At 49.9% G+C, this 13846-nt stretch overlaps 6 protein-coding genes across 6 annotated transcripts; 2 read left to right on the plus strand and 4 right to left on the minus strand.

The window, feature by feature from the left end:
- Window positions 1–156: 156 nt before the first annotated feature.
- Window positions 157–2929, minus strand: PGRI_064560 (Transcription factor; the record flags this gene model as incomplete). The annotated part of the gene is made up of 4 exons (XM_040794170.1): window positions 157–1842; window positions 1921–2304; window positions 2369–2446; window positions 2507–2929. The coding sequence occupies 4 exons, from the start codon at window positions 2927–2929 to the stop codon at window positions 157–159; spliced, it is 2571 nt and encodes an 856-aa protein (XP_040649420.1).
- A 438-nt stretch (window positions 2930–3367) lies between these two features.
- On the plus strand, window positions 3368–4102 carry PGRI_064570 (NAD(P)-dependent oxidoreductase; the record flags this gene model as incomplete). The annotated part of the gene is made up of 1 exon (XM_040794171.1): window positions 3368–4102. One exon carries the CDS (start codon window positions 3368–3370, stop codon window positions 4100–4102), a length of 735 nt encoding a protein of 244 aa, XP_040649421.1.
- A 705-nt stretch (window positions 4103–4807) lies between these two features.
- On the minus strand, window positions 4808–6238 carry PGRI_064580 (Amino acid transporter, transmembrane; the record flags this gene model as incomplete). Its single annotated transcript, XM_040794172.1, has 2 exons — window positions 4808–6014; window positions 6075–6238. 2 exons carry the CDS (start codon window positions 6236–6238, stop codon window positions 4808–4810), a joined length of 1371 nt encoding a protein of 456 aa, XP_040649422.1.
- Window positions 6239–8804: 2566 nt separating this feature from the next.
- On the plus strand, window positions 8805–9716 carry PGRI_064590 (C2H2-type zinc finger protein; the record flags this gene model as incomplete). The annotated part of the gene is made up of 1 exon (XM_040794173.1): window positions 8805–9716. The coding sequence occupies one exon, from the start codon at window positions 8805–8807 to the stop codon at window positions 9714–9716; it is 912 nt and encodes a 303-aa protein (XP_040649423.1).
- A 110-nt stretch (window positions 9717–9826) lies between these two features.
- PGRI_064600 (uncharacterized protein) lies at window positions 9827–10899 on the minus strand (the record flags this gene model as incomplete). The annotated part of the gene is made up of 2 exons (XM_040794174.1): window positions 9827–10659; window positions 10770–10899. 2 exons carry the CDS (start codon window positions 10897–10899, stop codon window positions 9827–9829), a joined length of 963 nt encoding a protein of 320 aa, XP_040649424.1.
- A 419-nt stretch (window positions 10900–11318) lies between these two features.
- On the minus strand, window positions 11319–13583 carry PGRI_064610 (Peptidase M20; the record flags this gene model as incomplete). Its single annotated transcript, XM_040794175.1, has 1 exon — window positions 11319–13583. One exon carries the CDS (start codon window positions 13581–13583, stop codon window positions 11319–11321), a length of 2265 nt encoding a protein of 754 aa, XP_040649425.1.
- Between the last annotated feature and the right edge of the window lie 263 nt (window positions 13584–13846).

The raw sequence follows: 13846 nt of genomic DNA on the forward strand, positions 1-13846 counted from the left end.
TTCACACAAGCTGCTATCCTCATTGTCCTCTTCGCAAGGTGGTTTTCAGATGAGGTCCTGGGTCCACAGACGGCGCTTTGTTCTCATCTTCACAAGGTGCTGCAAGCATTTCGACAAGGCCCGATATCTTTGGCGACATGATGAGTAGTGACGAGACTAGCGCAGTCCACTGTTATAGGTCCCCCCTTCACACTCGATATCCTTTGCAGACGCGGCCCAATTGTACCAATTCACTTCCTCATCCATACCCATGTTGCTATCGGCTTGGTCTTCAGAGGTGAAATCAGTTGACATGCCCTGATCAGACCACAGCCAAGGCACAACGCCTGGGATTGTAAGCTGACCATCGAATTGAGCTCCCGGTCCCATTGAGAAGTGTGAAGATGTGGCAAGATTTTCGGTATCAAACCCGATTCCTGAATTAGGCACCATGGCTGGGTTGAAGTTCATAGATTCAATGCTTGGCATATCGTACCCGGACTGCCGTTCCTCTGCAGGGATATACCCTTGCCCAGCGGTGAAATCTGAGTAAAATGGTGTATGGGATGATGAATCGGGAGCAAGATGCACACTTGATTGCGTTGTATTTTCAATTTGCAACGGTGGATTCGACGCATTGGTGACAGCAGACCCAGGTGTGAGTGCATCAGGTTTGGTTTTATCTGGGTGTGCTACCAGCTGGCGCCATTGATAAAGGAAGAGATCCGCGGAATTTGAACCAGATGGGAATGGCCCGGTGCTCGATGGGACTGGGGCAATGCGATAGCTCTGCTCCAGCTGTTGGACAGCTTGAAAATCGTTTCTCAGCCGTCTAAATTCCGTAACACGATAATCCCTGGCCTTGGTCATAAGCTTTCGGAGTGGAATCCATATTCGTAGATTCCTTTGCATGTGTGATTGGTTCGGTATCAACGAGGGGCTATGAAGGGCTACCCAGGCCCGTTCAGAAAGAGGCGACCACGGGCGTCGGGAGATCTCTAGCATCATGTAGACAATTGAGTACCAATGGGTATAGGTCTGGAAGACCCAGCGCCAGTGCCTGCATGCTTGCTCATCGTTCAGGGCATGGTTGTACTCAGCGACCTCGATACTGGAAACCAGTAGTTTTGTCCTCAGCTCCTCCGAGAAGTCTTCGCTCGGGGAGGAAAACAACAGAGGCAGGTACATCAGCAAAGTCATCTTGGCTATAACCAGTCGAACGACCCTGACTATCACCCAGTGTGTAATGTTCCCTGATTCACTTGAGTATTGAAGGAAGTCTCGTTGGAAACCTTGGTATATCTGTTGCAACGCGCGACTTTGCTCTTCTACACTCGGTGCTCCGTCTCTGAAGTCATGAGCCAGCATTCTCCGCGTAATCTCACACATGCAAATGGAGACGCGCGCAACGGACATATCAGTCAGACCAACGCGAGCTTGAGGCGTTTCCTTTGATTCAGGATCGAGGTCTGTGTCATCGAGGTTCAGAGGTATTTTAGTATCGAAGCTCGCTCTTGTTATCGTATACTCGGTTCCCTGGTCCTCGGACGCTCTCGCGTCCAACATGCACAGGGCCCACCAGACTCTTCGCCGCATCTCAATCTCATATGGGCTGAGATAATCGAAATGTGTTCCATCACGATGTAGCCCCAGAGCTTGACCCATTCGGATTAACAGTCCTGTCATCATCCACACAAACCTCGGACTATCATGTCGGCGAACAAGACAAAGGAAGATGGCAAATGCCTGTACCAGAGTAAAGTCTGGTACATTCAGAAAATCAGCTCTTGCAAGAGCATGCTCGAGGCCTTGACGATATTTGAGATTGAGCTCGGCTTTGGTTGCTCCGAAATTCAGTAGAATCTAAATACCGAAACGTGAGCCTCTGACCCGCATGATTGGATCTGTCAGAAAAAATGAGTATCTAAGAATTTGGCTTACATCTTCTTCTTCCATGGAAGTGATGGCAGAGTAGTAAATAGAAAACATCAGAGCTTCATTAGCCGGTGAGAGTTCCTTCTTTTCACGGCCACGCCAATCACGAACCATGCTCTTGACAGTGGGGAGATGAACGATTTGAAAGATGATGTTCACGTTTTCAGAGAAGACATCTAGAATAAAGGGAATCTGAGAGGGGAGTGGATGGAGGTCGGCTAGGTTAGGAGAAAAGGGACTCATATTGTGCCCAAATAGGAATCCGTGACGCTCTGCGGGGGTCCGTTCAAGTTCTTGTGTGGAAGGAGTCATCTCTGGCGATGCCTCATCGTCTGAGGTATCAGACTCTCCAAGTGGTACACCACTAACATCTGCCTTGAGGCCATCAAGCTACAATAGAAGTTAGTTGACCATTTATTCCCTACAGCAATGTAAACAGACTATGGCAGCATACCTCATCATTGACCCGAGACCAGAAACCACTGCTAACATAGCGGCTTCTGTTGGAATCATGAAGCACCAGTCTCCCGAACTTATTTTGCAAATTAGCAGTACTAAGATTCGACTGTGTGGAATTTTCAGGCGAACCGACCCCGGATGACCCTTCACCAGTAGAGTTAGCTGCTGATTTAGCCTGTTCCAGCTGAATGCGTAACTCCTGAACAAGGCTTTCAAGGTTGTGAAGTCTGTCCATCACGTCTTCTGCTACTGGTTCGGGTTCCTGCGAGGCCTGTAGATTCGATACCGCATTGTTGAGTCGGTCGAGATGGCGGGCCCATCTTGGCGGTCGGTCTGTAGGTGGAAGAACACACGCGATATTTGCACGACGGCAATTGGAACAAGGTGCTCGCTTGTCGCAGCGGACTTTGCGGCTTCGACATACTACACAGCTGCGCAGCTTAATGGGAGTTGCGTTTCTGCCTGAGGCGTCGACTCTCGCGTTTTTCTCGGCGTCCGAGCCCGACGCGAGCCCGCCCCCAAGTGCCCCTGAGGCTGTGACCGGCTCTTGTGACATCTTAGGCCGTTATGAGCTTGTTCCAATAAGCGATAAATCATAAATGTGTCAGACAAAGCTTGATTATCCCTTGACCAGGCAGCAGGCAGAACAGGGCTGGAAGAGTTTGCCGTCTGACTGGGGGAATAGCGCAGCATAAGCGTCGAGTCAGCAACAACCAACGAGAGAACAGCATTTCCGCCTCAATTTGATAGGCTCCGGTTCTTCCCCTCACTCTGAACCTCCAGGGCTGTGTCGCGAAAAAAGAGCGAGACGTTCTATGTTGACTCGGATAGCTTTCGCATTCTCAATAACGCGCGCAGTTAGCCAAAATGTATATTATGAAGCTCATCATCCCACCCAAGAAACTTGAAAGAAGCTATCAACCTCCCATCTACTATCAACATCAGATTACAGCTTTCTAATCTCTCACTGCTTGAGCAATCACAGCCCGTCAAGATGATGATGCCAACCACCAAGACTGTCGCATTCTTTGGCGCTAGCACCGGCGTTGGTCTCGCTGCCCTCAAACACACTCTCGCTGCCGGACACAAATGCATAGCTCTTTGCCGTGATCCCTCAAAACTCACCGCCATCTTCCCTTCGGGATCACAACCAAATCTGAAAATCATCGAAGGCAATGCACACAACATCTTGCCCGTATTACAGTGCCTCCAAACCGACGATGGCCGCATCGTCGATGTCATCGTGTCCACGATCGGCGCCAAGCCAACGGGATTCAGTGTCGACGATCCGGACGTCTGCAAGAAAGGCGCAGCAACTATTCTAGATGCCCTCGACCAGCTGCGAAGCAGCGGCATCCACGGAAAACCACACATAATCGCTACCAGTACGGCGGGCTTCTCCCGCTTCGTCCGCGATGTTCCTCTCGCTATGGTGCCTGTCTATTACCTGTTCGTCAGTGTCCCCGGAGCAGACAAAGTGGTCATGGAAGACCGTTTCTCGCAGAGCGGCGAATCATTTACAATTTTCCGTGCTAGCCACCTTGTTGATGGCGAGTCAAACAACAAAATCCCTATCCGCGTGGGCATCGAGGATCCCAAGACTGGTCCGGAGTGCATGGCTATTGGCTATACTATTTCCAGAGAGGATGCAGGGAGGTGGCTCGCCGAGAACCTTGTCTTGAAGCCAAACCCGAAATATATGAACAAGAATGTTACTGTTACATACTGATTGGGATGGAATGGTGCCGGTGATGGGTCAATTGGCTGGGGAGTTTTCGCTTATTGGGATTGTATATTGAACATAACACGTTGTGATTATTAGAACGCATCGTAGAGCCTAGCATTTACCTAGGTACTTATTAGCAATTCATACTATCTACACACATATGCATATATAGTCAAAGTTTGTGGGCACAGATTGCCATCCAACAAGAGCACACTATGTCCTTTTACTGAAGAAGACTGTATTCAGGGTCAATTGCTTAGAGTCGAGTTGCCAATGGAAGACTTCCATGTTTATACGTAGCAGGTGTATATATCGTCCTTTGAGAAGGTAAGATTTACCTTTCTTAGTCCCCCATTGATGATACATAGTATCCATACGTAATCGATAGACGTGGAATACATCGCTACAAGAGAGAGCAAGACCCATAGATGTAGATGCTGGATATGTCTACCTAGCCCATGGAGGCAACCTTCCAAGGTTGGAAAGAGACGAGGTCTGCAGGCAACGACCTTGGAGCCTAAATGCATCAATAATCTAGGTGCGACTAGGGAGAAGCAAGCATGTTTAAGATAAGATAAAATATTATTTATATTCTAGAGCCAACCAGTGCGCCCTTAGCATAGTCTATATGCGATGCGGTATATGTACAGTGCATGTGATGTGTATAAGTAAAGCAATATGCGGAAATGTCAAGCAAGATAAAGTCATCTAAGCATCGGTGTTGGCGCAGCTGAAGCTGTTGCTGTTGGAGTTCTTGCTGATGGCCGTGCCGGAAGCGTACAGCCCAAGAACACACAGCACCAAACCGAAGCAGGCAATGGCGATGTTGAGGATGCTAAGGAGAATCTTGCGGGGAGAGGCGAACCACTGGCCGTAGTTGAGGTGGAGCCAGTAGATACCGGACAGACCGTAGCTGAACCAGGAGGCGAAAAGAGCACTGATCAAACTGTTCAGATCACTGAAGACAGGAATAGCCTCGGAGATGATCCATGCAACGACCCAGCAAGCCACACCAAGACCGATCCAGAGACTGATAGAACGCTTGTTGCGCTGGTGCATGAGATCAGACTTGGAGCAAAGGCGGAAGTAGATGTACTTCAAGCCAATGTGGCCGTTGACGACACCGGCACCGACAATTGTGGGGATAGCAATGCCGTAGGCAATCTTGCTCATCAGGGGGCCTGCGGATGTAAGGGCAGGGGAGTGCACATCCGTGCCAACGTAGAAGTAAATCACAACGGCGGCGGTGAGGTAGAGAGCAATCTCAAAGCCCTGAAGCATGAACAAGGACTTCTTGAAATCCTGGGGGGACTCCATCTCGGCGATCAAACCGAAGAAAGCGACGTGAGCGCAGTAAGCGAAGACGATGTTCGAAACGGCCTGGAATGCAGTGTACAGGTTGGTGTCGACGGTGGCGTGGATAACACGTTCGGCGGGGCTTTGGACTCCCACGGCAACCATAGTGATCACGACAGCGGATAAGATGCTGAGGAAGGATGCAAACGAGATCCAAGTCATGCCTTTCATCGTACGGGGGATGGATAGAAGAAGCGAGAGAACCATACCGACGACACTGAACACAATGGAGCAGGTGCCGTGGTTGGTGAGGGTGTTCATCATGACGCGGAAGGTCAGGATGTGGCTGCCCATGACGAAAATACAGAAGAGGAACTGGCCAGTACCGAAGAGCTCACGGCCGAACTTGCCCAGCAAGATCTCACCGGCATCACCCAGGTTTTGAATGTGAGGGTACCGTTCGCGGAAGAGGCCAATGTTATAGCCAGTGTATGTTGCAAGAATGCCGAGGCCGATAATCAGGATGATTCCAGGGACGAGACCCAGAGTAGCGACGGCTGAGGGCAGTGACAACACACCCAGTGAAACTGACTCACAAATCATGAGCAAGCCACATTGCCTGGAGACATTCACACGTTAGCACGGTCGACGAGAGAGATTGGTCCCAGATGATACATACCACCACTTCAAGGTTTTATACTTGATCTCAGCGTACTCCTCGTTACCGAAAGCATCATGAACCTCACCAGCTTTGAGCTGGCCCTCCTCTTCGAATTGTGGAAGATCTTTACGCTCAGCGATCTTATCCTGCGCATAGGCAGGTGGTGCGGAATTGACCTCCATTTCTGTGTAGTTGAAAAAGCAGAGGAGTCAGAGTGTTGAATAAGATGAGTAAAGATGAATTCCCACGAGGAAGGAAACACGGGGGAGATCTGGTCATCTTATTTTGTTTCCCCATTTTCCTCGCGTGCCCTGGGAATTTTTGCCCCATGGGAAGAAATGGAAAGTTCCACAGAAATTCGATGCAACCTGACGGATTTCACCAATGACCGTTCTAGTTCCATCCGAATCCGGAGACTTTGGCCAATACCTGGCCAATACCAATATCCACCTATGACTGTTTAACCTTGCTGACTCATTAAAATTGGTGATAGAAATTGACTGTAAAAGCTAATTTCTACTCCAAATAGACCCACTTGGGTACTACGTCCAGTTGCCTGATCGTTGAGACAAGTGGCGATCACTATTCCCCGTTTTTAGCTTTAAATTAATTTGAATATATTTCAACCCATTTGTATTATCTTCAGTATAATTGTCTACTGTTATAAGGTAGATATTGTGGCTTTTACTTTTATATCGAATAACCTTTTCTTGCCGAGATCAGATCCTTCACCGGGATCCCGGTTGATCGGCTTCCTAAATAAATTTGCATTCTCACCGAGCCGCGAGTGGCAAAAGCGCCCCACCCGAACGCCGGAGTGCAGGAACAACTCCGGTGTGTCCCGCCTGTGGATTCGAACTTACATCTACCCCAGGTCTATTACTATCATCCTTTACTATTGATCACGCTACTCCGTACTCTGTACGGAGTACCCCCTCTTCCAATTCCCCTTATTCATCCCTAGCCTATAGATTTCATCTTACAGAGTAGATAGCCTACCTAATGGGTCATAGTTCCAGTTTTACATGGACCAAGCTTTAGTTTTTGGTCTTGTAATAGCATAAGATAACCTTAATTATGATAAGAAACGTGGAGGCCAAATATCCATATGGGGTACAGGGAACGGAGTAGAAATTGATTGAGCCTTCTAGGGACATATAGGCTCTATCTCCGACCAGGTATCAATTTTGCTTCCATGCAGACATGGCCTGTAACATTTTAGGGACTGTTCACTTGGAGTATCAAGTAAGTATAATATGAATTAGTCGGCCGTTTAAGCTGTAGTCCTTTCGGTAACCTCTTTGGTCGTCAGATTCTTAGATATTTCCTCCCCCCTCTCAGTTGTATGTTGTATATCTAAAAGGGTGAAAAACATTAAAAAGTGTAAACCGTTCAGATGATTATATATATAAGCAGGGATTCCCACCCTAGACGAGACCTCGGGAACTTTGAACTCCAACTTTGTGCATAGCATGACACGCCTTCGAGAATTTTACGGAAAGCGATGCGGAAGAATCGGAAATGGGCACTTTAGTAAAGGTCAGACGTGGCGAAAAGGCCTGAGGCCAGAGATTTGCTATCCAACCTTGGTTTCAAGGTTGCTCCCGAGATCGGCTCCGGGGGCTGTGCCCAGTCCGGGTGAAAGTGAAAGATTAGTAATATATTCTGTACCTGCCGTTCTTGGACTAGTGGGGCCAAGAACGTTCGCTGGCCCAATATGGATTAGCGCGCATTCGTCACCCCAATCGATATTGCAAGTTAACGGCGAGGAATGTGACGGGGTCTAGCCAAGATACTCGTGGATTTTGGGCCTATAATACTGATATATATGAAAAGACTCGCTACATACCACCCCGGTGACTCTGCTCAGCGCTATATGGCATGACTCCGCAGCCGCCACCCATCAACCCTTCATGGCAGCCGTTGCCACAGCCTTTATTCGACATAGAGCTAGAGGGCATGCTGAATCCAAATGAGCCAACCCAATGGATGCAAGAGGGCCATTCTTTTGATACTAATACTGGCTATGAATTTCAACCATTTCCTTTTGACATCAATGATCTGGAATGGTCGCAGTGGACAAACTCTGAGTCACACCTCGTATCGACCTCTGATGCACAACCTGGACGTGAAGATCATGAAGCAAAGGTCTCAGAAAATTTATACGATACTGCTCCACCTTTAGCAGAAGAATATGCTGATCCACCCTTATCGCAACCAAGTCTCACCAATGTCTCACAGTGGCTGGATGGGGCATATCGTCCACCTGTATCATGTGCCCATTGTCGCAGGCATCGACTGCAATGCCTGATAATTCGCACTGGGCCTGCCAATCCAAACCCCAAAAACTCATGCTCAAGTTGCGTAGCCCTTTTCAGGGAATGCAGCTTAGCGAAGGGAGAGAAACGCCTCCCATCGGGTTTTGAAACTTTCTCTCCAGTATTAGGTCATCTCCACGGGGTGCCGGAAGATGGAAATCCATTGTCCAAGTCTGCTATGGACAATGTAGATGAACGAAAAGAACCCAAACAGTTTCTTAGAAAAGGAGCTAGAGTTCTCCGCGAATGGTTCTATCAAAATCAAGAATGTCCTTATCCAACAGATATACAAAAGAATCAATTGGCCCACGAGACTGGCTTTTCCCAAAAACGCATATCAACCTGGTTTGCAAACGCCCGCCGCCGCCAAAAGCAAAAGATCCAGGCCGGTGGGCTTTCTTCAACATCGCGTACTCGCTCAGGCTCCCCAATGGTCACTAGCACGCTGTCTTCCCTGACTCCCATGGAGCGCTGGCAGGCTTCCCCGCCAGAAGATGAAGCTGTTCCAGAACTGGCTATTCAAAATGCCATTGCATCTGGCTCGATAGAGTTGGATGACAGCATTGATCCGTTCCAGCTCGATAGGTCTACCATGGATTTTTTCAATTTCGACGAGAGCTCCTCACATCTGGCGTCCTCAGTATCGAGCATTGGGAGCAGGGTATCTGAGACATCTGATAGTGCCTCTTCAGCATGGAGCCATCATTCCTCGGCAGACACGGGGCTGCCATTCTCACTGCCCCTAAAGCAAACTAAACCCAAACGCATTCGAGGGCGGCAACAAGCAGCGGCAGATTATAATTACCAGTGCACATTCTGTACGCAGACTTTCAAAAAGAAACACGACTGGGCCCGCCACGAGAAAAGCGTCCATCTGACTCTTGACTCCTGGATTTGCACCCCGAATCTCAACGACGTCCAACAAGCTTTTGCGGTCCAGATCTCTGAATGTCTCTTCTGCGACGTAGCTTTCCCAACGCTTGCCCATTGGGAAGAGCATGAATTCCAAATTTGCGCCGATAAGCCTGCTCAACAGCGATCATTCAGTCGGAAGGATTATCTATGGCAGCATCTACGCAAGTTCCACGGCTGCACAAAAGCCCCCGTGGCTGACCTCGAAGCCTGGCGCGGATCGGGCGCCAACGTCCAAAGTCGCTGTGGATTCTGTGGATGTTCACTGTCCACCTGGTCAGCTCGGGCAGAGCACCTAGCGGGTCATTTTAAGAAAGGGTCTCGTATGAATCAATGGGAAGGTGATTGGGGTCTAGATGCATCTATCTTGAGTGCTTTACGCAACGCGATCCCACCATCTCAGCGGGTCATGGTAAACATGTCTGCTTAGCGTCGAAAAAGTTGTATACGAATTAATGAAATAATGAATACATAATACATGCCATTGAAATGCTCATACCGCGCTGGTCGTTAATGAAGCTACAGACTCAAGCTACCCCATCATACCGTAGTCTGCCATTCGCGATTGTACCAAGTCCCCATACCCAATATAAACAGCAGGAGGCTGCCATCCCTCACAACATCTCTGAAAAGCTGTACTGCCATTCCCATACCACTAGACTTCCCATCAAGCAACACCTTACTACCAGTCAATAGCAACTCTCCGGTCACAAAGATCGTAAAGGGATTCTGTGCCGTCGCAGGCTTTGGTGGGGGACTACCAAACAACGTGACCGAAGACCCAATAATGAATAGCAGGTAAACAGCAACTGACAAAGCAAAGACGGTGTGCATTGTCTTCCAAATCCGAGCGCGCTTCCGTTCCGCCTCGGTGGGCGGCGTCGCTCCACCTAGCATATTAGCAATGAAAGGCGGCACGCCGAGCATCGACGCGATAGCAGCAAGTGAGAATCCGGGTGCTGATGGACCGCCCGCTCCGGCCGGGGGTGCCCCTCCTAGTGCATTGGGGTCACCGCCGGGTATAGCACCCATGAGAGAGTTTAGGAGTTTAATGGTTGGGTCTTCGGAGTCACTGGGCGGCTGTCCCTGTCCTTGATCCTGTCCGGCTTGTCTCAACATCGCGCGGAATGCTTCTTGTTGGGCCTGGAGGCTATTTGGCGCTTGCGGGTCGGGATGCATGCCCTGGTCCGGTTCCGGTGCGGATTGTCGGAGCATCGAGAAGAATGCTTCCTGCTGAGCGCGAATCGCCTCTGGTGACTGCATATCTGGTTGAGCAGAGGCCGAGGGTCGGAACTGGGGGTTTTGCGGTCCTGGAGAGGGGGATGCGGAGATTGCACGCTGGGGTTGGGGGGATGGGGAGGCTTCTTCACGCTCTGTTTTGGTTGACTAGTTAGTAGGCTGTACTGGTACGGCTGATGGGCGTGTCTGCTTTGCTATGGCGGGCTCCTTGGGTAGAAGCGGGGATGCGTATTTCATTTCGTACCGGTTTGTGGCGTGCGTCCACTGAGACTGGTGATTTTGTCTAGGCGCGCTGAGCCTCCTTCCTTAATCTTTGCCTCGCGGCGCTCGCGGCGCAGTCGGGCGGATCGTTGTGCTGGTGATTCTTCTGTCATCGTTGCTGGATTTTCAAGAAAATAGACCACAAATGCTGAGATTGGGAACAACGAGGTGGGTTTGCTAGATAGTAGCAATCACAAGTGGGATGTCGTCTGGCGAAGGTGGCCGGCCGATCTGGATGTTGCTGATCAGCCCCAGTCCCGTGGCGATAAGAACACCAGCCACAACACTTAAACAGGAAATCAACGGCTACGCATGGCTGTCTCGATCAGAAATTATTCAAATTGTCAAGTAATGCTTTCTTTCTTCTAAGCTGCTTTTGGATAATGTCAAGAAAGTACAAGGAGCTTTGATGGATGATCAACAGTAGGTAATATTCTTCGGTTAGAATACTGTTGAAATCCAAGGGAAACATACATATGAAAATGATTGTGGTATGATCTCCTAAGCTATACTTATATACAGGCGTCTATATTCAATAACAAAAGTCCTGCACAAGCTGAGTAAACAGCTTCTCAAACTGTTGAAGACTCTCAACTTCGACCCATTCCTCCTTGGCGTGAAGGCCCTCTCCGGCTGGGCCATACACAATGGATGGGATACCAACAGCGCCGAGCAAAGCGGCATCAGTCCAAAACGGACCAGCCTTAACGGCAGGCTTGCTCCCCAACACAGCAGAGGCACAAGCGACCGCCTTCTGCACAAACGGATGATCAGCTGCCACCTTCTGTGTAGGACGCGACATGGTAATGCGTGGCTCTGCGTATTTGAAACGAGGCTTTTGCTGGGCAATTTCTTTTAGCAGTGCGCTGATATCCCTTAGGATTGACTGTTCCGTTTGGGCTGGGACAGTGCGGAACTCGACAGTGATAGTGCACTTGTCTGGGTAGGACGAAGGCTCTTCACCACCCCGAATTAACCCACAATGTAGCGAAGCCTGGCCCAGGAGATCGTCCACTGGCAGCTGAAATTGGTACCTCTCCAAAGCTTGCAAGAAAGATCCGGCATACAGGATGGCATCTTCTCCTGACGCAGGATCGGATCCGTGTGCAGCAACTCCCAGGATATCAACTTCCACCCATATGAATCCTTTGTGGGCCGTCAGTATCATGCCTTGGGTTGGCTCCGGAAGCACAGCAGCATCAGCACGCCAGCCAGCCTCAATGACATCCTGAGTTCCCTGTGAGGCATCTTCTTCGTCTGATACTGCAGCCACAATGATATCACCCCGGGGTATGTGGCCGCTAGCTTTAGTTGCTGCAAGGGCCGCTAACCCTGCAGCCAAACCGCCCTTCATATCGAGGCAACCCCGGCCAAAGACAACCTCTTTACCGTTTTTGGTCCCAATGGACCCGGATAGGGGATCTGCCTCATAGCTAGACAGACTGACGGTGTCTGTGTGGCCGTTAAACATGAGAGACTTGCCACCTCCGCTACCTCTCAAGACTCCCACAATGGATGGTCGTCCAGCGACCTTCTCAATCCAGTGATACTCGATATCTCGATGAGCGAACCAAGCAGCGAGATAGTTTGCAATTTCGGTCTCGCCTGCCCCGTCTGTTACAGACAAGGTCGGGTTGGAAGAGTTGATTTGAGTGAGAGTTTGAGTCAATCCCACGACATCGTCAACAGAGACGTCTTTTGGGACTGGATACTCGCGCGCACCTTCAGTGCTGAGAAGGATGACCACAGAATCCTTGTTCAAAAGCGACGTAGCCTCCTTTGATGTAGCCAATCGTCGCAGTGCAGCCAACGATGCGCCTCCACATGGTCCAGCTGTCACAGACTTGGAAGTTAGATACTGCACGGCGCGGTGGCTCTCGTATGATGAGACTGTGACGCAGGCATCAACCAGACGCTGCATATCGGGCCAAGAAGTAGAAGAAACTGTGCCGCAGTCCATACCATCCATGATCGTGGAAGAAGTTCGGACGGTAATTGGCTTCCCAGCAGCTAAGCTAGAAGATATACATGCAGCCGTATCAGGCTCGACAGCGACTACAGATATGGGTGTGGTCTGCGATTTGCAATGCTTCGCGACCGCATGCGCAAGGCTCCCCACACCAGCGGGTGTGATCACCATGCTACCCGACAGACCAAGACGAGAAAGTTCATTCTGAACTTCGTGCATCATAGTAGAGTATCCCTCCACGATCCACGCAGGAACATCCTCATACCCCTCAAACGCAGTATCTTGAATGAGAAGTATACCCTGTCCCGCACGAGTCTCATCCACAGCCTTCTGCACCGCCTGATCATAATCGCCCTGAACAACGACCAGCCGAGCCCCCTCCCCGGCGATAAGATCCCGAGTCCACTGGTTCAAAGACCGAGGAACGAAGATCCGCGCCTCGATACCGAGAAGTCGAGCCATGAACGCAACTGCCCGTCCATGGTTCCCCATCGAGGCTGTTGTCAGAACAATTGAGGCTTCTTTCGCTCGCCTTGAGAGTTCATCGAGCGAGACCGTAGACGGCAGGTCGAGTTGCGCTGCAATCGCTCGGAAACAGCCCCATGACGCGCCCAAAACTTTGAATGATGGTAGGCCGAATCGGTTGCTCTCGTCTTTTACGAGGACGGCTGCAATTCCTAGCTCGGCTGCGAGCTCTGGAAGTTGTACTAATGGGGTTGGAGCATAGTTGGGGAAGGATTGGTGGAATGCTGTTAGGCCTTCGATTTGCGGGGAGACACTGCTCTCATTTGCGGCCGCGGGGTTAAAGTAGATCGACCGTCGTGACATGTTGTGAGTTCGCATATGCTTGATCTGTGCGCAATGCAGACACTTTATAAATTACTGTGACCTTTTCGACAACCTGAGCCTTCTAAGAACATCGCGCCTTCTGACGACATGTTCGAGTGGGGACTCCGCCTTCTCACAACATCAACGTATAAATCGGGTTCCAATTAATGAGAGATTTTTAGTGCATTCGGTTCGTTCCATATAAGATTCTCTTCGGCACTAGCGCTATAAATTTTGGTACGTACGAAGTACATAGTTCTGGT

This window comes from Penicillium griseofulvum (genome assembly GCF_001561935.1).
Source record: "Penicillium griseofulvum strain PG3 chromosome Unknown contig_91, whole genome shotgun sequence".
In the NCBI taxonomy this organism is placed as follows: domain Eukaryota; kingdom Fungi; phylum Ascomycota; class Eurotiomycetes; order Eurotiales; family Aspergillaceae; genus Penicillium; species Penicillium griseofulvum.